This window comes from Lampetra fluviatilis, chromosome 71 (assembly GCF_964198595.1).
Source record: "Lampetra fluviatilis chromosome 71, kcLamFluv1.1, whole genome shotgun sequence".
Taxonomy (NCBI): Eukaryota; Metazoa; Chordata; class Hyperoartia; order Petromyzontiformes; family Petromyzontidae; genus Lampetra; species Lampetra fluviatilis.
The window spans coordinates 975518-999053 of record NC_136345.1 but is presented as its reverse complement, the minus strand read 5'-3'; the positions used below and the strand labels follow the sequence as shown (position 1 = coordinate 999053).

General features: G+C 42.9%; 1 protein-coding gene across 1 annotated transcript in view; it reads left to right on the top strand.

Moving 5' to 3' along the window:
- Window positions 1-583: 583 nt before the first annotated feature.
- Window positions 584-23536, top strand: part of LOC144952999 (guanylate-binding protein 2-like) — a 96791-nt gene continuing 73838 nt past the window's right edge. The window contains exons 1-5 of the mRNA XM_078883483.1: window positions 584-767; window positions 14895-14952; window positions 19599-19639; window positions 20500-20556; window positions 21031-21096. Coding sequence (XP_078739609.1) covers window positions 584-767; window positions 14895-14952; window positions 19599-19639; window positions 20500-20556; window positions 21031-21096 — 406 coding nt within the window. The remainder of the gene's footprint in view (window positions 768-14894; window positions 14953-19598; window positions 19640-20499; window positions 20557-21030; window positions 21097-23536) is intronic.

Below are 23536 nucleotides of genomic sequence, written 5' to 3'. Positions count from 1 at the left end.
ATTTCAACCAGAACTTACAACTTGCTTCAACACCGCCACCTTACCCGCCACTCGATCCAATCCAATTTCGTTAGACACGCAACTAAAATAACTAAACCCGCACATTTCTGTAATATTTTTCTGTGTTCTCTATCAACGTAATCCTCCCAGTATTACAAAGCTAACTGGAGGGATAAACATGATTTAGCTGATATCCGCCACCAGATGAGTAAAGAATAAAAATCAAACTTAAAGCTTTCGTGACTGCAGGAATTCATATTCTTTGGGTCTTTCGGTAAAGTCACGTACATATGTTGAAAGAAAATAACAAAAAAATCTACCACACCCACGCCCACTCACACACATACCTATTGATGTATACAATAGCTTTTGAGCATGACAAAGCTGCACCTGCTGAGACACAGACATACACACCTGTTGAGAAAAACACAGATACACACTCGATGAGAAAGACACACACAGACACCTGCTCAAAGAGACAAAGGAGCACACACACATACACCTGATGAGAGAGACACAGCTACGTATCTGTTGAAAGAGACAGAGACACTCACACATTCACAGAGATCAATACAAAGAAGTAATGGCCACGTCGTCTCCGTACCCACGCATGCCGCTCCCGTTCATCACGACGGACGACTCTGGGAGATTCCACATCAACAAGGACACGGCGCAGGTTCTGGGGAGAATCGAGAAGCCCCTGGTGGTGGTGGCGATAGCCGGGAAATATCGAACCGGGAAATCCTTTCTCATGAACCGACTCGCGGGTAAGTGGTTGAGTGAGTGAGAGATTGGGTGATTAAGGTGGATCAGTTTGTGATTGGATGGATCAGTATTTTAGTTCCAAGTTCGGTGAGTACATGCTTGAATGGATGTCATGATCACTAAGTGGTCTTGTGAAGTCGTCTGTTAAATGTTTGGGTGTTAGATTGAGTATCTGATCAGGAGAGAGAGTGATTGATAGACATGGATGTCTGGTCAGATGATTATGCAGTCGTCAAGTGAGCCAAGTGCATGAGAGGATGAGCAATTTCTGAGTATCTAATCAAGTGGCTTAAAGCTAGGGACTCGCAATTTAAAGATTGCGAGTTCAAATCCTTGTTGATGGTTGACTCAGATCATCAGAAATCTGAGGTTAATGAAATGAGTATTACATTATGGGAAAGTCAACAATATTAAAATTGTGTACGAAACGCACCCGTCCATATGAATGTAGAATTTCCACCACTGTTTCTGTGCTCTAAACAGGTGTTGAGCACCATATCGATAATAATTTGAATAAATGTTGCCCCTATCTGGTCGGGTGAGTGTCAGGTCCGGTTAATAGTTGCGTGAGTGTCAGGTTAGGAGAAGCCTTGCATTATATTTAAGACATTGTTGTTCTGATTCTGGTGCGGGAGTGAAGCGTTGGTAACTGGTTAGCAGGCAAATCTTTGAACCCAGTAACTTGAGTCTAATTCGCGACCATCACTAACGTCAGTGTCAAGTAGTTGCTGAACTTGTTCTGGACATTCCACTTCGGGGTATGAGCAAACATTTCGTGTGACCATTCATCCAGCAGTGCAAGCCTTCATCAGACTCTTATCACATTTACAAAGGCACAACACTTCAAACGTGTAGATAAGAACCAACACGTGGGTAAGTTGGTTGGGTGAGTGGGTAAGTGGGTGGGCGAGTGGGTGAGTCGGTGAGTGGGTGAGTTCGTTGGTGGGTGAGTGGGTGGGTGATTGGGTGGGTGAGTTGGTAAAAGGGTGGGTGAGTGGGTGGGCGAGTAGTTGGGTGGGTGACTGGATCATTTGGTGAGTGGGTGGTGAATGGGTGAGTGAGTGGGTAAGTGGGTGGGTGAGAGGTTAGATGAATGGATGAGAGGGTAGATGAATGGGTGAGTGGGTAAGTGAGTGGTTGGGCGAGTAGGTGGTTGGGTGGGTCGATTATTTGATGGGTGAATGGGTGAGTGGGTGAGTGAGTGGGTATGTGGGTGGGTTAGTGGGTGGGTGAATGAATGACTGGGAGGGTGAGTGAGTTGGTGGGTGAGTGGGTGGGTGAGTGGATTATTTAGTGAGTGGTTTAATGGGTGGGTGACTGAGTGCGTGGATGGGTGGGTGAGAGTGTGGGTTGATGAGTTGAGGAGTGTGTGGGTGGGAGGGCGATTGGGAGGGTGAATGGCTTGATGGGTGGGTCGGTGGGTGAGAGGGTGGGTTGATCAGTGGCTGAGTGGGTCGGTGAGTCGTGTTGTGGGTGGATTGGTGAGTAAGTGGGTGGTCGAGTGGGTGGGTGAGTGGGTGGGTTGGTACTTAAGAGGGTGGGTGAGTGGTTAGAAGTTGGGTACGTGAGTTGGTGAGTGAGTGTGTGGGTGGGTGAGGGGATGGGTGGGTGAGAGTGGGTGAGCGAGTGGGTGGATGGAAGGGTGGATGAGTGCGTCGGTGGTTGAGTTTTGTTGTGACCTGCAGTATGGTGTTTAAAACAACAGTTTTTTGTTGATACGTTGTAAAAGATAATATTTCTTCAGAGTTAAATACATATTTGGCCTTGCACACAACAAAACAAGATTTTCTGGTGCCTTCTTCGCCTGAATAGTAATACAGCCTTTCCTGAATGAGCAGATGACATTTATTTGCTAAACACATGGTTTTACTCTGAATATCATTGTTAAACATTATAGGAGGAACTGCATTATTGCTAGTCTTACGTGATATCATCAGTGAATTTATATAGTTAATCAGGTTTTTGTTACAATAATCTTGAATTATAACTATATTAGTGTTGTATAATCACTTCAAAGAAATGTCGTTTTTCTGAACTTCGCTTTGAGCAAGTTTGTCCTGAGAACATTGCCATTACTCCAAACAATGAGAATTGAGGATATCCCGATCATCTCTCTGTTTAGTTATCAAGTAGTCAATCGGATGCCAGTGTTTACATTGTGGATGTATCCAATATGTTTTTAGTCTATCTGGGAGGTGGAACAACATTTTCAATCATAGTGAAGTCATTTTCGCAAACCTGTGAGAGCAGCATTACTCCATTAGTTTGATATTTGCCAACACCATTCCTTCCATATAAACCTCTCCATGTCTTCATTTCCGTGTCAATCCTTGCACACTCAATGATTATCTAGTCCTCATTGGGTGTTTCTTTTCCGAATAACATGGAACAAATCAGAGTGAACTCTTTTCATACCTTTATCCAGATCGGTCGTGGTAAGGACATATGCACATGTAATGGTAAAAATGCGGTCCTGCAGAAAGAGCATCCGCAAAGTGTTCCATAGGGACGGAAGGAGAGCCGAAACTCTTGGAGTTCAACTATGTCCAGGCCATAAATCGTGTATGATGTTTCAGGCTCTGAGCATGTTGTGTGTCAAGCAATGTTCTAACATTCCATTTCGTGAATGTCATTCTTGTTATTCTTAGTCGAATTTTATCCCCAACATCTCAGCCAACTTTGATGGGCAGGTTTGTGCTTACATTGATTAGGTTATCTGTGGAATGCACAGTGATGCAAAACACCCTATCGACCTTAAGCACCTTTTTTCCAGTGGTCTGGCGATTCCTCAACAGATGGAGCAGCGATGTTTGCAGTGGAGAGGCCTTGCGCAACTCTATTGCTGGAAATAACGTATCCCTCTTCCACAGCACGGTTTTAGCTGATGGTGTGTTGTTAGAGGAACACATTTCTGACGGATTTCATGTTCCTACACATTTGCAAACTTAGCATGCTCCAGTTTCTGAGAGTAGGTGGGTCAGGATCTAGTATAGACCACAAGTAGTCTCTCGACTTGTTGATGTCCAATTGAAAACTGCAATGTGGTGTATTACTGAAACCCTAAAGTCAACCTCAATACCCTGGCTGCTCGTGTTGTCACAAATCTCTCCCCCACCCATTCGCCACAATGCTGCATCCCTGCAGGAAGTCCTGCGAATCAATGAAAAGAGTCACCTTCACATTCATCAGGACCTCAACAACGTCCCTCGTCATTGCTTGAAGTTCCAAAAGCTATTTTGCACAGATGTGTTTAACATTTAATGAAGTGAGTTCAACCCCGATGAAACTTGGAGAGCTGAGTTCAAAAGAACTCAGAAACAAATACCTTGTGAAAGATCCAACGAAGAAGATCCCTGGGTTTGATCTTCCACAAAGCTCATGGTCTACCCTACACCACATCCGCACAATCCATAGTAGATGCGGATACCTGATGGACAAATTGAAAGTAATTTTTTTTATCCAATCTTCGACTGTTCTCATTCCGAACTGATCATATAACGTATAGCGACGCAATGCCCAATTCACAAATACGAAGGAGGCATCACAGGGATGATGCACTCCACTGCTCCTGGCGCGGCTATCTGGATTTACCACCTGAATGTGAAATTGTTGTTGTTGCCCTGCATCTAAGTCAGCCATACGACAGTTACACTTTCATATGCAATAGGCTACATTTCTGAAAGTAACCATTCTTCAAAGCACATGTGTTAGTAGCAAAAAAATTGCACAGATAAGGATTAGATAAGGATGTGCTTGAGCAACTAAATGCACTCTGCTTATCATCTCTTTTGTAATTTTAATTCATCTAGCATCTTGATTAAGGCTCTCAGCAATTAATAAAATACAGTATGTGTACAACAGAATAGTGAGAGATGAGGTGATTTCATGAGCAGGGTGGTAGTGCATGATGAATATGATGGTACGTGAAACAAACGATGATGAAACTGACAATAAGCGGCTATGACGAGTGAGTATGACGAATAGGTATGAAAGATGGGAAGAGGGATAATGGTGTTAATGATATGAAAGGGAGGGGTAACAGGAGTTTGAGTAAGCAAGACAATAGCATGGAGGGCAACTTGTTCCAGTGTAAGGGGGCCAGAAACGAGAAAGAAATGAATATTTTCTCAGCAATTATGTTCTCTTCTGCAGTCTACCAATTTGGACTCATAGTGGCAGCCATCCCTACATAGAATGAGGTTCATGCAGCACCAGTGTGCAAGTGGGAAATCTGTCAGTCGGGGCGATGCTGACGTGTTTAATTTCCCCCCCCCAAATTGGAGAATTCTCAGGTAACATGGTAGATTGGTAGATTATGCCCCCCGTATTATGACTCACCCCCTGACCCCTTTAGGTGCTATCCTGGTCACTTGACTTACCCCTTCCCCATCCAGGTGCTGCCCTCATCACGTGACTCACCCCTACCCACTGTAGGTGCTGCCCTCGTTAGGTGACTCACCCCCTGCCCCCTCTAGGTGCATATATTTTAGTGTGCCTATGATGGTGCGGATCAGGAGTATATTGGTTAGAGCGCTGCTCTATGATTTCAATGACCGCTCACGGCCAACACCAGTGACGATTATTTGAACTGGTCCTGGGCCTCTCCTAGGCCGACTAAGTCTCAAACGATTACCTGGTGTAGTGTGTAAACATCGCCACTAGGGAGACAAAGGCAGTCGGGCCTTGTGATAGACACACAACCCCTCGTGTACTGTTCCGGCCTTCAATAGTGCTCGCTAAAAGCACTTTCCTCAACAGTCTGTTAAGGCTATACGGGGGATTATTGTCTTTGTCTATGTTGGTCAGAAAATTTTCGTTTCATTTCCTCGAGGCTGGGTTTGTTCTAATGGTCGCCAACTACTGCCCCTCAAGCGCCTGGGTTGGGCAAACATCAGCTCACAATGGAATGCTGGTGCAGGCAAAGCTATTCAAGTGAATCATTTTTGACTGATGCTATTACTTCCCAACGTGACTTGTGCCAAAAGGTATTTTTTTCTGAACCAGTCTTACTGGTCGACATTCTTTCTTATAAGGCTACAAATACATTAATATTTTATTAAGAGGGACAGATATGTGAATAAGGCATATTGTCTGGTAATTTATATTTTACTTATATTAACCGCGACAACGATTATTATTTGGTGTTATGTATTCGCTGTCATTTCGTTGAATCCTTATATAACTGAAAGGGTCAATGCCTTCAAACATCTTGCAGTCCACCAGCATTGGTTCAAGCAAGCCTCATTCTGCTGATGAGGCTCTGAATGTCCAAACTGGTTCAGAAATGTGCTTGCGTTGAACCAATGCTCATGAAATCATGCACTCACAAAATACCATATAGCTGAATATATGTTTTTTATTTGGAGTCACAGATAAGTGAGTAATTTGTATTTGTCTGCTTATTTATTTTCTATCCAACTATTTTTTTAGAAGTAGAGTTTGAAAATAATGTTGAAAGTGTTTACGCATTTAGCTATATTTATCACATGGAGTCAGAATAACTATTATGAACTAGCTTCAGTATACTATTTTATTTGTATGAAAAAGTTCATAATAATCAGTTATGGTCAATCCACTGCTGGATGAATTGCTCCCGAATTATCTGTCACGTATCTTGATTCCACGATAAAAAAAATCCACCTAAAATGTGGAATGTGAAACAAGAGACAGTGTTGAGGAGGTTTGAAAGCTCTCTATGTTAATCCTTTGTTCCAGCACAGTAATATTGTACTCTTTCCCAACAGTGCAGCAAGCTAACTAACATTAAATTGTTGGGTTTTACCACGATAATGATCTGGCCAAATTGTTGTCATAAAATGCACAGGAATGGTGACCACGATATTAGTGACCGTCACGGAGCGAGTGCCCTAAGTGAATCAAATTATATCTTAACAAAATGGCTCATCACGTGGAAATGTAAAGCAGCCAAATACTCTTAACGTATGTTGGTTTTAAATGTCAATGGTAAAACGGGAGAACCTGGAGAAAAATCCATACAACAGGTGTTAGGGTCGGGATCGAACCCACGTCCTCCTGCATACCAGGCGAGGGAGTTAACATCTTGCAACCGTGGCGCACCTGTTGTCACGGAAAATAAACCCAAGCTTCTTCGATGCATTTTAGGCAGATGAGTAATATAGCCGTTCCATGAAATGTAAGGTGAGATTTATTTGCTCAGCGGATGAATAGTTTTGCTATGGATGAAAATAGAATTGCTAAATGTAATGAGAGGAACTGTTTGGATTGATTATTGCTGCTGCTGGTGATGATTTTTAATCCACATTCCATGAGTTATTGATGCAGGAGGATCAGATTGATTAACAACTCTTGTTGGCTCCTACATGGATGTAATTTCAACCAGAACCCACAACCTGCTTCAACACCGCCACCTTACCCGCCACGCGACCCAATCCAATTTCGTTAGACACGCAACCAAAATACCTAAACCCGCACATTTCTTTAATATTTCTCTCTGTGTTCTTTATTAACGTAATCCTCCCAGTATTACAAAGCTAACTGGAGGGCTAAAAATGATCAGCTGATACCCTCATGTTGTGCTCGCAGCCACCAGAAGAGTAAAGAATAAAAATCAAACTTAAAGCTTTCGTGACTGCAGGAATTCATATTCTTTGGGTCTTTCGGTAAAGTCACGTAGATAGGTTCAAAGAAAATAACAAAACATCTACGACGTTTTGATCACAACACAAGCGGTCATCATCACGAAAAGAGGGGGGATGACGACCGCTTGTGTTGCGATCGAAACGTCGTAGATTTATTTTGTATAGGAGGCTCACGTGGTGGGCATCCATCTATGACGTATCCTTGCCAAACCACTGTAGGAGGCGCTAAAGAGACTGTTGAGGAGCATGGAGAGCAATCCAGAGACACAAACCAGTTAAAGCCCCAGACAGAGATGACCTCCAAAGTCATGAGAACATTGGAATTACTCCAAACAGTGAGACTTGATGTAACTGTGGATGCATAGGTGTTGCATTTGTTGCATTGGGAACCCCCTCCAGGTGATTATTACCACTCGTCTGTCCAACCAATACATTCCTTATAAGGGAAACAAATACCAATGAATAACAATTGAATGATTACCAATCTATATAATTACAATACCCTCCCCCTCTTTGCCTCGAATCACTGCACCAGATTGAATTGAATTAAATGATGACGTCACCCTGATGCTGCTCTATTTCAGACCGGAAGCAACAGGAGAGCTTCACCATTCTTGCCCGATGAAGCTGATTGTAATTACCAGCGAAACGTCGTACTCAAAATTTAAAAATGCGGTTGATTCTCTCTTCAGCACACCGGTGGGCTAAAGAAGTCAATTAATTTGTCCTTTGAAAACGTGACGCATTTTTTTCTGTTTTGCCGTGTCGGGTTGTGGAGGGTTACGACGCATTTATAAATAACGCGATCTGACCCAAAAACCTCTATTATGAATAATATTGGTCGCGAAAGCCTACGTGTTAAATTAATATATATTGTACCCTTTACCCTATATTTGTTTACGTGGAGGGAGAAATATGTGAATGAGGTAGATCTGTCTGCTAACTTCACGTGTTTTTTATATTCCTCACAACGGCACTAATTATTCCTTTGCGTTGTGTATTAAATATTGTTGCGTCAAAACAATTTCTCACAAAGAAGTTCCTCCCTTTAAAAATCTGGCGTTCACAAGCCAACCTTGTTCAAGCAAGGCTCGCTCTGCTGAAGAGACACTGAATGTAGAAACCCGTACAGAATGTTGCTTGTGTTGAACCAATTATCTGAAAACAATGTACTCCCAGAAGATTGTGCACAGTGACCTTCGTGCAGTATGTTTTTAATGATATACTTAACGAGACCCCCCTGGAAAACTTTGGCCAGATACTTCCCTGCTGTTCACAGGAGAGAGATTCTGCAGTGGATATTGCAATCACTCCAGTCACCTTTTCTCTTGTATTTAGCAACAATAAGGAAATCCTTAAGTAGTATCTTGTTCAAGCCTTTCCACAATTTATGACCTTCTCCATTGCTGGAGCGGCATCAAGATGGTGATTTTCTTTTTCAAAAGCTCAGAGAAATGCTCCCTGCCATGGTCAAGAATTGTATTGATCTGTGTGGAAACAAAAACTTGACACATCTGCATACCTAAGAAAAGCTGATCCATTCATTGAGGGACCAAATATTCCTTTCATGGCCTCACACAAACCCTTCTGATCCTTAAAATCGCCCAAGACCTAAATCTGTTTCCTTATCGTCCAAGCAATGATTCTAGAATGATCACAAATTTTTGTGTGGTACAACCCAGGATTTATGGAAGGCCAACGTCTTTGCCTGTGACCCCCTTTCCTGCATGAGTGCATTGGGTGCAGCCCTCTTCTCCTTGAGAAATATGCCAATGGTGGTGTTCTTCTGGTCAAGACCTGTCGTGGTGTTTGTACCTTGTGGTGCTAGGCACCCTCACAAACACCTCCTGTGCTGTGTATCTGAAGAACTTCCAATGATCCTCCAAATCTAAAGATGAATGCTGTGCAGCGACCTCCACTACTGCTGCTGCCATGGCTTCCTGGAACTGGGTAATTGTTGCATCAGAATCCAAATGGAAAATGTTGAATTTCGTTTTGGTAGTTTGACACAGACCTCTTGAACTAAAGGCGGATGTAAAGGGACCTCATAGTATGCCACGTAACATGCTCTGTATCCAACTCAGCTCCATGCATCACCCTGGTTAAAGATATCCCGAACATCTCTCTGTTTAGTGATCATGTAGTCAATCGGATGACAGTGTTTACATTGTGGATGCATCCAAGTCGTTTTTAGTCTTGTCTGGGAGGCGGAACAAACATTTGAATAATTGTAAGGTCATTTTGATAAACAGTAAGATCAGCATTTGTCTATTAGTGTGATATTTGCCAACTCCATCCCTTCCATCTATACCTCTCCATGTCTCCATCTCCGTGTCAATCCTTGAATAGAGAGCACCCTTAATGATTATCTAGCTCTCATGAGCTGTTTTTTCCCCCGAATAACATGGGACAAATCAGAGTGAAATCTATTCTTACCTTTATCCGGATGGGTCGTGGTAAAGACATATGCACATGCAATGGTAAAAAAAGCAGTCCTGCAGATGGGGCATCCGCAAAGTCTTCCTAAGGAAGAAAGGAGAGCCAAAAATCTTGAAGTTCAACTATGTCCAGGCCATAAATCATGTATGACGTTTACTACGTGAACATATACCATCATATTAACATCTAACACAATTTATGATAGTCTAACATACAATTCTACATTTATTCAAATACATTACACTTAATGTATGTTGAAATTCTTTCACACTGTATGTAGCCAACCATGTTAATTGGAGGTATTGCCTGCCACGTCTTGGTACCTGGTGGGCACATAATGATCACATGACTCCACACGTATTTAAGGCCCAGATTGGTGAAGCAGGTTGTAACTACATCATACCCAATTATATACGCTATTGATTTTCAACACACCGGTGTCCTGAAGCAATATAAATTGTCACATTGTTGACATGACAAATTCAATAATCGACTGTGTGTATGTATGTTGAACTTTATTAACATCGTACGTAACCAACTGTGCTAATCGCCAGTACGCTGAGTGGAGGAAGGTTTACGACACGCATTTTACTTATGCAATCTGACCACACAAAAAATATACAATGAATCAGAATATAGGGGGCATCTCTAGGCACTTTCCCTCATTCCACCTTAGACGAGATATATGTTTTACATATGGCTTAAAATCCTTACCTTAGGTGGATTCAGAGACAGCATTTGAAGTTGCTGAATGTCTCTTGTTGTAGCGGGAAGTAGCTGATGATGCCTTGATAATTTCTGTTGAGAACTCCTTAGGTTTAGGTTTTTTTCGGCACAGTTAAAACCCATTGGTCATTGAATGCTCATATTCTTTGGGTTTTTCGGTAAGGCCACGTAGATAGAAAATAATAAAATAATAAAAATAATAATAACAATATGCCGACGTTTTGATCGCAACACAAGCGGTCGTCATCAGGAACATGGGCGGTTAGCTTCTAAAGACAACTGCTTATAAAGTTTTGAAATGGGCGTAGAACAATTGTCAGCAGCCAATGCCAATGCAAGTTGTGGGCAGCGACCGTGGCGGTGGTGAACTTTCCATCAATCAGAGGGCTGCCAGGCAAAATTAGCATGTCAATGCAAGATCGCCGACACTTCTACACGGCGAGTGCGCCAAGGTGGTTATGTTAATGTTAATGTGTCTGCTTCACAGTGGACATTAAATATATTATTACGTCATTCAAAAGAGTAGGCCATAGTGTGCTCGTGTCATGGTCCAAATTTGAGTCCTAAATTGCTCAGTTGAGATTGCACATGGCAACACAACCCTCTTTAGAAAGAAAAACAATAAAAAGAGACTGCAGACTATTTCCTTCGATTGAAGGTGTCGATCGAGGGCTTTTATTGGAGGCATTTGATTGAGGGTTTTGATCAAAGGCGCTATCCCATCACGGGACACCAGTATGTTGCATGTTTAGTGGCATAGCATTGTAATGTAGCAGCATAGCGCTGGCTGCTGGCAGGGAAGGGGATCTGCAGCTTTCAGCATCCCTGATGTCAGCAGGCCAGGTTATGATGGGAGTTACTCCAAAATTAAAAACGATCCCACTAAAAGCCTAACGACGAAAACCAACAGTATCATCACGAGTTCGACTTCCCTAATCGAACCAAGCAAACGTCCCTCTCTAATACCATCGGTGGCAAGACCTCCCAGACTCTATGGTCTTCCCAAAATCCATAAGGAAGGCACCCCGCTACGACCCATCGTGTCGACGATAAACTCTCCTACGTACAAACTAGCCCGTTTTCTATCAGATACTCTGCTCCCCTTCACAGGCAAGACCTCTTCGGCAGTACTCAACTTAACCCAATTAGTCTCTATGGTTAAGGACATGGTACTATCCCCTGATGACATCCTCGTCAGCTTTGATGTAGTATCTTTGTTTACCAAAGTCCCAGTACCGGACACCCTAACAATAATTGAGGACTTAGTCCAACATGGATTGAATTCTGATGCACCTGCGCTGGTTAGGCATTGCCTCACCAACACCTATTTTACCTGGAATGGCACCTTCTACAAACAGAATGAGGGTACCCCTATGGGCTCCCCCTTGTCACCAGTTATAGCCAACATGTTCATGGAAAAGTTTGAATCAGACGCCATCCAGACATCCACCCTGCGTCCTTCCCTGTGGAAGAGGTATGTGGATGACACTTTCGTCATCTGGCCACATGGCCTCCTAGCATTGAACCACTTCTTGGACCACATCAATTCTAGACACCCATCCATCAGATTCACCATGGAAGTGGAGAAAGACGGTAAACTACCATTCTTGGATATTCTGTTTGAGAGGAGGCCTGACGGATCCTTGGGACATTCTGTCTACAGGAAAGCCACCCACACAGATTCCTACTTGAAACCGGATTCCCACCACCACCCATCTCAAAAGAATTCTCTCATCAAAACGCTATACCATAGAGCCCATGGCATTTCTGACCAACACCACCTGACCGGTGAATTAAGACATGTACATCGGACCCTCAGGATGAACGGATACTCTGACCGTACTATCCGCCAAGCTGTCTCTCCCACCACACAGGAACAGCCACATGAAACTCCGACCAAAACTATCACGTTACCATACATAGCAGGCGTGACCAAAAAGATCTCCAAAATTCTAAACAAACATAAGATCCAAGTCCGATTCAGTACAGTGCATAAAATCCGTGATCTGATTCCATCTGTGAAGGATGTCGTTCCTGACTTACAGTATCCTGGAGTCTACAAATTGAGTTGCATTTGTGGTGATTGCTACATTGGAGAAACGAAACGCCATGTTTCTGATCGTGTCCGCGAGCACAAGTCAGATCTGAAACACGGCAGAACTGATTCTTCGGCCGTTGCCGATCATTGCTACAACTCGGTGGGCTCTCATGAAATTGTCTTTTCCGAGACCAAGGTTCTCTGCAAACCTCCTGGCTACCATCAAAGGTTTGTACACGAAGCCATACAAATATACAAACACAGACATAATTTCAACCGTGATGAGGGGTACAAACTTAGTAATCATTGGAAAGATGTTATCAACCACGCAAAAAATGCTTAATTACACTTTTTTGGACCATCTTATCTGACAGGCACTATCTTACTTTACTTTACCGAGTGTTAACATCCCTAGTGTTTAACAGTACTCTCTTCATTGTTCAGCCAGCATTGGTATAAACATGGGCATTTTCGTTCTTTTTTCTATCATGTGTATCAGGCCTCCCCCTCCCCCTCTCTGTCCAATGCGTTGGCGTTGTGCAACAGCAACCGCGTCCACGCCGACGTGCATTATTTTGGCCCCGCCCCCCCCTCCCCCTCCCGATGCGTTCCATTCATTGGCTACCACATTCTGATGAGCTCCCCCTCTCCTCCCCCTCAACTTGCTTTTTAAGGGATTACATCTTGAATCATTGCCTCACTTGATGCAGCTAATCCGGCTGTGACGGTCCCACCTGATGACGGAGACTTGTGTTGCCTCCGAAACGTCGTGATTTTTGTTTTATTTTATTTTTATTAATTTTGATGTTTTACCTACGTGACTTTACCGAAAAAACCTAAGAATATGAATCCAGAGGAGGATCTAGGGAAAGTTCACAGAAGGAGCACACCAAGAACCCGCTAGTAGGTTCCAGAAAGGGGGCGTGGTCGGGGGCAGAGCCAGGCCATACTGAAAGTATAAGAAGGGCTCCTGTAGGGGACCTCATGGCTGTCATATGGAGTGGGATCCCCTTCGTGCTGCTGAAGTCTTCACCATTCTTCTCCTTATTCTTTTCGTCGCCTTCACCATCCTCCTCGTCGTCGTCTCCATCTTCACCATCTCGGGGCGTCACCAGTCAGGCAGCCTACCAACTTTCCTGACTGAGTAACGTCGCTGATCATAGGCTAACTTATTATAAAAGTGTTAACCCCGATGGTGCTTGTTAATAAAGAAGTGCATCTAACTCTTAGTGTCTCCGAGTTAGTCACTCCACATGTATAATAGCAACAGAAACAACAACAGCAACAATAACAGTGAGAACAAAAGCAGCAACTGCAACAATAACAGCAATAGCAATAGCAACAACAGCAGCAACAATACCTTACGATGACGATGTTGCAACTTCTGCTTCTCTTGTGGGACTCCAGCTGAGCAAGCCCAATGGTTTTGTGAAGCAATGCCTCCCTCTTGAATCGGGGGCCATACCCAAAACTTATCTTGGCCTGGATCGGCAAATCAATTCTACCTCATCCAGTGCCTTACCAAAGTTGGTACATCTGGATTCAGTCCCTGTTGGACCAAGTGTTCAATGATTGCAATGGTGTCAGGTACAGGTACCTTGGTGAACAGGGAGACTACATCGAAACTGACAAGTAAATCATCTGGAGACAGTCAGATAGCCTTGATTAGAGAAACTAAGTGAGCTGAGTTAAGTGCAGCTGAGATAGTCTTGCCCGTGAAAGTAAGCAAATCAAGATTACACTACATATATTCCATCCATGCATCATCTCATCTCCCAGCTCCCGCCACCACTCTCTGCCCAACACCAGAGGAAGGGGGTGAGAAAAGCCCCTCCTCCTCCTAACAAACACTTACCCCGTTACCTCATCCTCAATCAACATCATCGTATTCACCATGGAATTCAATCCTCAGTATTTAAGGTAAATAAAATTATTTAATTGTTTTTTATTATGTTATTTGAAAATGTATTGTTTTTATTATTTTTGCCTCAAATTTTTGTTCAGTTAAGGATAGGCAACTTAGGCATTGCCCTAATTCCCCATATCCCAAAAGGCCTTAGGATATACAACTGTGGTTTTGGCCAAACATTTAGGGCCACAGAGCTTGCTAATTGGTTGCACCAACATTTGCAACCTGCTCACTTGAATGTGATTTATCGTGCTTTAGAATCATTATGTCCCTGATGATGAATTAAACATGTGTGCATTTTAAATTCTGAAACTTTTGAGATTACATATTCATTAATAATGCTGTATATATGTTTTGTCAACTATGCTTATTTTACCACTGCTTTGTCTCCTCACAGCAGAAGAAGTGAATCCTGTCCTGAATCGGCACAAAATGCACGCGTTTGTGACGAAGAGGTGATTCTTATCTGTCTCCAGTGGAGATATGAGGTGGCTGGGTTGGCTTAGAAATCAGTACCGAGTTGGCAAAAATGCAGTCCTTGATTTGAATTTGGGTTTCAGCAGCCTATAATTAAACGGGCTTCTGAAGTGCAATTTATGGTCTCAACCTGGCACCTGAGTATGGAGAAACAAGATTGAACTTACATTAAGTTTAAAAATTGTAAGACTTGTCCTTACTCCAATTTTATATGGAACTATCTTAACTACCCGGCTTCGCCCAGGACTTAGATTATTGTCTTGGATTAATTTCATATTCCCTTATATTTCACTGAAAAACCCTGAAAAAAATTGATGCTTGCAAGAAAGAAAAAATCCGAAACATATTAAATTAACTAAATCGGATGTTTTTCACTCAAGGAAATGCAACCTTAACCCACTTGTATGTAAGGTCGATTTTGGCAACTCTGGAAGGGAATGATGTGGCGAGCTGAAAATGGTCGCGTTCACTTAGAAAATACAGACAGCATAAGCTGTGCAAATTTCATGACACCAAATCTCAGCGTTCGAGAGTTTTTGCTGCTTCACACAAACAAACAGATGTATTTTCTGCTTTATATTTAAGATAGCAGTTGTACCCGTTGTTCGCACGGATATGTATTGAAACTCCGAGGAGCCAATGGCCTCATCGGCCAGGAGCGAAGCGCCACCTAAAATCTCCCGGCATGCTGTTAACAGCTCTAGAACTATGGCGCGCGAAGAGCCATATGGTAGGGGTAAGTATTGCAGACCGCTTAACTCAGGTGTGTTGTGTGTTGACGCCACACACTTCATGGTAATTTCTCCCCCCCCCCCCTCCCAAAATACAAAAGTCTATTTTCATGATTTTTACATTGTGTACAGTATGGAACCTACCCACATGCCAAATTTCTAGTTTGTAGCATGTTGGGAAGTATGCTAAACATTTCGAACACACATTCACAAATTTCCCTTTTATATATATATAGAAGATAGCAGCCCGTGCCTCCTTTGGACGTGTCCGTCCAGCCAGAAAGTAAAACGTTAGTCTAATATGACAACAATTGGCATGCATTTATGCGGGATACACGGCCGACGCGGAGGGTGGGGGGAGGGATGCGTGACATCAGCAGGCACACTGCGTAACGCTGCCGCATGCGGGTGACATCACAGATGTGACGTCACCGCTCACTTGCCATGCTATATATTATATCCATTATTCCTCCCCCCCCCCCCCAAATATAAAATTAAATTTTTAATACTTTTTACATTGTGTACAGTAAGGAAGCTACCCATATACCAAATTTCAAGTTTGTAGCATGTTTGGAAGTATGCTAAACATTTCGAACAGACACACATATCCACAAATTTCCCTATTATTTATATAGATTAATGGGCAAAACATTAATACGTTCCATTATAAATAAGGGATGATCAATACCACCCTTTAGATAGACATTACTCATCTTCACACACAAGTGCACTCTGATAAGCAGACACACAAATCCAAAAACATGAACAAACGCCTCCACCATTAATTTTAAAATACTCTCCCTACACTCTTATAAATAATGACGCAACTATTTTTAACGGACTACTTTCGACTTCCGGTTTCACCATGAACAGTGCCCAATCGGACCTCTTCGACCCCTCCATAATATCAGCCTAATGCATGAGGTTTCAGAGAGTTTTTTGGTCAGAAAACCCCAATTCTTGCGAGCCTTTCTTCCTGCAGAAAAGTTTTTTTTTTACTTCGGCCTGTCTCATGTAACTGAATCTTAGGCCTGTGTTTGCCTGCCTCACACTCCACATGCTCAATGGCGGAAATATCCATGGGAAATAAATCTAAGGCATCTTCTCCATTGACCTCCGCAATAAAGGAAAGACATGAGACAACTCCTGGAGGGACTCGTGGGATGTTACAAGCTCTACTTGAAAAGGTCGATCAACTTTTCCAAAACACCTGGGAAGTTGGTCAGCAAACGGAGCCAAAAACCACTTTACTCCATGCTGTAACAAAACACTAAGTGGGATCAATGAGAGGATGGAGAAACAAGAGTTAGCAATGGCATCTCTTCAGATCACGTTTGAGCAACACAGGGACTTGAGCAAGGTGCATAACCACAACTCAAGGAGCTAGAGAAGACGTTTAATAAACAATATGGTAATGGCAGGGAAATTCAACTGAAGGCATCTGGTCTCCCAGAGGGGGTAGAAAACACCGCTTCCGAATGAACCCTCTACTCTTCTCAAAAACACATACTCTCTGCACTCAAAAACCTAAAAACTCCATATCAACAACCGATACAATTGGTTGAAAGGTAAGGTTAAATGGAAGCAAACAACCCTAGACTCGTCCCCATGTTAATCCTCTTCTCCAATTGGCACAGGGCTGCAGAAGCGCTAAGTATGGCAAGAATGCCAAAGGGCAATGCCAATCAAATTTAAGGAAACAAGCTCTTCATAGTCCCTGACCCTACTTTGGCTGACTCGAAGAAGAGAAACCTCCTCCCACTGCACAGAGATCTGGTGAACAGGAATGGGGTGAGCTCGCAATTGCTCTACGCAGCCAAACTTCGGATCCACATTGGAGGGAGGAGGTGGGATTTCCTAACCCGAGGTGAGGTGATGAGGTGCCGGGGGTTCCAGGAAGTGCTACTGAGACTGAGGGCAAGTGAGGGGCAACTGAAGGAGTGCTGCTTGAGGCTGCTGGTCGCTGGGTGGAGTGGATTTGGAGCACCAGTCCTGCATCTTCCGTGCCTTCACAGCACATATCTTTACCTGGGCTGAACAAAGCACGGAACTTTCCCTTCCCAATGAGCTCTCCACTTTCTCTTTTTAGACTGCCTCTCCTCCCATCTCCCCCCTCAATTTCTACTTTTTCCTCATCCCCTTCTTCTCGGCATAGGGCTCTCACCCGGTGATGACGGCTCCCTTATGCGCTCACCTGAGGGTACAGTGGGGCACGTGCGGTGTGCAGCTGTGAGCGATGCACGTGGTGACAGGAGATTGTGAGTTGTGACGGGAAATGGATAAGGTACGAAAAATCAAGGGAGGGTACGTAGCTTCCATGGATAGAGCAGCGCGAGTGTAGGCGCCGATGGCCAGATGTTTAAATAACTGCGCACGGATATTGTTAGGTAAACAACAAATAGGCCCCCTCCCGTTAACTAAGGCCAAATAAATTAACACATGTTTTAAGGACATCTATGAGGCCCTTTTACATCAGTTTCTCGTTAAAATAAGGTAATCGACGCTAACCTGATAAAAATTCTTCTCCGTAGCCTAGATCTTAAATGGATAGAGGACTTGGGCATATCCATCGAGACACAAGAGTTAAACGAGGCCTTGGCATCATCACATTCGGGGAAGACAGCAGGTCCTGACGGATTCCCTCTGGAAATTTACAAAAATCAAATGGAGCCCCTATAGTCTTCCAGTTATCGCTGACCATTAATGCAGCATTTCACTATCAATTGCCTTCCAGGCTACCTTGTACCTCATGTCTGTTCACGAGTCCTTATCCTCTGTTTACGTTGGTGTGTTCAACCTTAAGGTGAACACAAAATTGATCAGTCTTTTGAAATACGTGGTCAACCAGGTTTAGTGTCTAACTGTGTTGTTGGCCGACTGGGTTGCATCGCATTATATTTCTAAGCTTTGCCGAGTTCGCGTCTTTCATCTTCTTGCTGTATTTGCCTCCGTGCAGTTTGCCGTTTTCGGTGTGCTCTGTGTGTGATGTGCATCTGTGTGTTCCCTCACTGTGTGTTTTACGACATTTTCACCTGAGGACGAACGCTTGTTTTGCGTTCGAAACTTCGTGATCTATTTTAATTGTATTCTTATTTTATTTCTACATACGTGACTTTACCGAAAGAACCAATGAGTATAGTATTTCCGGCAGTCACGAAAGCTTCAATCCTATACATTGGACGCTTTACCACGGTTTTACAAGTATGTAACAAAATAACCATTAAACCCAAATATTCACAACCAGTGAACTTCAACTCAAGCATCCGAAAACGTCACAATTAAAACACTTTCCTCACGTGACAAATTCTGAAACACCACAATCACAAATTACAAAACACCACAATCAAGTACACAACAAGAATGGTAACATCGCCACAATATCCAAGATGAAAATGTATAATTTCCAACCTCCACACAACGCTGATTGTGCTGAATTTAATTTAACTTGACTGACATGTATTTGTTGTAGCAAAGGGATCAAGCAGAACATACAATTGTTTTAATCTCTTCCCCAATATCAAAATAACATGTTGCATGAGCCACGCAACCTCTGGGAGTGCATACTTTCAGCAACATTGGTCCAACACAAACAAACAATTGTACTAGTTTTGAAAGTGACTTATCGGTAAAGTCACGCTTGTTTGAACTTATGCAGGTGAACAGCCAAGTACTTTTAGATAAGATATTATAGTCACGGGTCCTAGCTCACTACAAAAAGATATATCACATTTAACAAAATAATCACAAGTTTTGTTGTCGATAATTTAAAGTGGGATTTGAAAATACACTTTATTTTGTATATGTAGAGGCAGAAATGTGAAGGATACATATAGTCTACAGATATATGCTGTTAACTATAGGCTCCACAACGACACTAATTATGAATTATACAGGTCAGATGGACAATCAAGCCGAAATCATACTGAAGAAGCAGGTAAACCATATGTACTTAACATATACACGCAGTGTTGTACCACACTTAGAAAATAGCTGTTTGTGATTTGTCAAATTTGCAGTGGATGGGGTGAAAATAGAAAGGATTTTAACAACCCGCACTATATCAGCATGGCAAAGTACGGTCAAACAATACCCATATAACATGTAGAGACATTTGTCCAATTATTAGACATACATATATTTTATAATGATAATTGAGTCTCAAGACTCCGAAACTGTCCTGGTCACACACGTTTGATAGATTTAGCTATTTCTAAACTATGTAACGCTGCTCTTTAACTGGGAACCAGGGGCCTGAGTACAGAAACAGTGCATAACTCCTGCTAGGGAGGGGTTTACATAGGCTCCTAAAAGGCATCGTGCAAATTCGGGAGTATCTGCACCCGTCCCAGCCACTTTAGAAATATGGACACGCATCAGTGGTTGCAAGATCAATGGGCCCGCATAATGCGCATGCATAATGTACTTTGACTCAAGAGCGCAGAAGTTTGGTCACCACATCGAAACAGGTGGACTTCTTCACAAATATGGCTGTCGCCTGATGAAGCTGGTTGTAATTACTGGCGAAACATTGTACTCAGATTGTAAATGTTGTGGCTTGGCTCTCCAACACACCGTTGTGCTGTACTAGTGACGAAATTGCATGTTCTGTTTACGTGACAACCCTTACTAGTTGGCTGTGTTGGGTGGTGGCGGGTTTAATGACACACTTATATATTTACACGATCTAACCCAAAAAGCCTCTTATGAACCACAGTACAGTTGCACCACATGCACACTCAATAGCCATGCCACTGCAATGAAGCACTGACTTCCCCTGTGTTTTTGTTCCCACAGATGAAGAGGAATTCGCCGACGTGAGGAGCATGGTCAAGTGCTGGTCGATGAGAGTGTGTGTCACGCAGAAACAGATGTTGAATGTGTGTTCGATGAGAATTAACAAAAACATCACAGCGGGTGCACCCTCAGGAGTCGTTTCACTCTGAGAACCGATTTACCAGCGGTTACCAGGCACATGGTCTTGTACAGCCCTTTTGTCAATCCAACACTGGATGAGGGCCTCCACTGCCGTGCAGGTCATAGGTGTTAATTGACCATACTTCACCAATCTAGCCATTGCCGACTCTGAAGGCAGTGAGCACACAGATGCACGATCATTTAAATACTTATGAGGGTAATGGATTCGATGTAACAACACGCACACACACTGTTTTTTTGCTCTTAAACATCTTCATATGAAGGCCAATGATTCAGCTTCACTACATTAAGCTGGGTGTTGCTGTGTTGCTATGCAAAGAGAGACAGCCGTTTGATAGTCTTCTTTTAATATATTTTGTGTTGTGTACTTTTTATATTTGTAACACAGAGATGGGCAATTTGAGCAGAAGCAACCAAAGGCCAGGTCTGCGCTTCCCAAACCCCTGCAGACTAGAGGTTGGTTCATATCAAACATATTCCTGTGATAGGTCCTGCACTGCAGTGGTGTTAGGTGTGGGTGGCTTGGAAATAGCCCAGTGTATACACTGTTATGCAGCCATTTGGGGTCGTCCTTAGCTCTGTACAAGTCTGGCAGCTTGAGCAGTGATTGTAAAGTTTTGGGACCCCATAGACATGGACATTAAGCATTGGGTGACGTTTCTAGTGTCGTACATAGCGACGGATCTTCTCGGTGCTCTCGCTGGGGCAATGTTATAAAAAAAACTCCCGCTTTGCAGTCCACATTAAACCATTTTGGAGAGTTACATTTCCCTCAAGTCCTGAAATTTGTAATATAGGTTGCCATGCCAACTACAATGAAACAAAACAATAGCTTACATTTCTAACGTTTCTATAATGTAACAGATGTCTCAGAGCACGGTTGTAAAAAAATAACCCATAAAAACAAAGTTTTTCACTATAAATCCTTTATATGCGTGGCATCGGTTTTATTTTATTTTTCATTTCTGTTTTTCTTGAGTAAGAGTTTCATTTTTATCACATTGGCATTTTAAATTAAATATGACATTTTTTTTTTCCTAAAAATTGGAAAAATCTGGAAAAAAAATTTTCACGAACATTAATTGTCTCGCACAACGAGTCTGTGTGCAAAATGTCAGCTCGATTGGATCACGGGAAGTGGGTTAAAAAACGACCGGAAGATTTGCACGGTCGTAAGCAAGCAAGCAAGCACGCAAGCACGCAAGCAAGCAAGCAAACTTAATATAAGTATATAAGTATAACCCGTAAAAAAAAAGTTTTTCACTATAAATCCTTTATATGCGTGGCAGCGAACTTAATATAAAGGATTTAAAAATATATTCGCCTGTGGAGGACGCGGGGATCGATCCCGCGACCTTTGGCATGGGAAGCGAGGGCGCTACCAACTGCGCTACTCCGCCACGGCCTGGGGAGGGGTTACGCTCTGGGCTCTTACACTCTGACGTTCAGCCAAAGCCATGAATGCGTTCTATTTGAATATATGTAAAATATTTTTTTTTTGCCTAAAAAGTGTAAAATTTTGGGAATTCTTTTTTCACGAACAATAATTGTCTGGCACAACGAGTCTGTGTGGAAAATGTCAGCTCGATTGGATCACGGGAATTGGGTTAAAAAACGACCGAAAGATTTGCACGGTCCTAAGCAAGCAAGCAAGCACGCAAGCAAGCAAGCACGCGAACTTAATATAAAGGATTTAATAAAGGATTTACAAGTAAACCCGTAAAAGCAAAGTTTTTCACTATAAATCCTTCATATGCGTGGCGGCTAGAGTCCTCTCGTCCTCTGGCTTGAGATGGCTGCCACCTATGCGTCAGATGATTGTCTGCCACCATTAAGCAATTGGTAATTAAATATTTAATTTGTTTTCCCTAAACAGTGTAAAATTTTGGATTTTTTTTCACGAAAATTAATTGTCACACACAACGAGTCTGTGTGGAAAATGTCAGCTCGATTGGATCACGGGAAGTGGGTTAAAACACGAGCGAAAGATTTCCATGGTCCTAAGCAAGCAAGCAAGCACGCAAGCAAGCAAGCAAGCACGCGAACTTAATATAATGGATTTAAAAAAGAGGAAAATGTCAGGGAATGGGAGGGACCAAGCAAGAGAAGGATAATCAAAATGCAATTGAGTGGGTCTAAAGTCACAAGGGTTTAAAGATTAAGTTTTGAGGAGCGACCTGAAAGCTGAGAGAGAGGAAACCGTATAGAGTTTCCTGGGGATGCAGTTATAGAGAGTGGGAGGACATTGACCAGGAAAATAATAATGATATCATTAACAATAATGATGGGGAAGTGAGGGGTTTGGAGGCATTGGTCCTGTTTAAGTAGACCCCGTGCTGGTCCCGGGTAGGCTGAGCAAGCACCCTGTGGGCCTGGCACCTGACCTCAGAGACACTCCAAAGGTGGTCAGTGATAGAGAAAACGCCATCGGTAGGGGTTAGGGATAGGGTTGGGTGGGTGCCACGTACCTGCCCACTTCTAGTGTGGTGCCTGGTTACCTTTTTTGTACTGCACACCTGAGCCACACGATTACTGTGCCAAGTCAGCCGGTCACGACGATGTTTTTTTTCCCCGGCAGAAAGCAAGCCAAGGTTGCTGAAGTCACTGTTTTTGTCCTGGGAACACTTGCAGATTTCCCAGGATAGCTACCTAGAAAAACTTAAACAGGTGGCAGCCCTAGCTCTGCCATATGCACAAGTGTGTGCTGTGCAAGAGGTATTGTAAGTGTGTTGGGTGTATGTTTGTAATATATATGATGGTTTATGGATAACTCTGGTTTCATATTCTTAGGTTTTTTCACGACGTTTCGGAGGCAACACAAGTCTCCATCATCAGGTGGGACCGTCACAGCCAGATTAGCTGCATCAAGTGAGGCAATGATTCAAGATGTAATCCC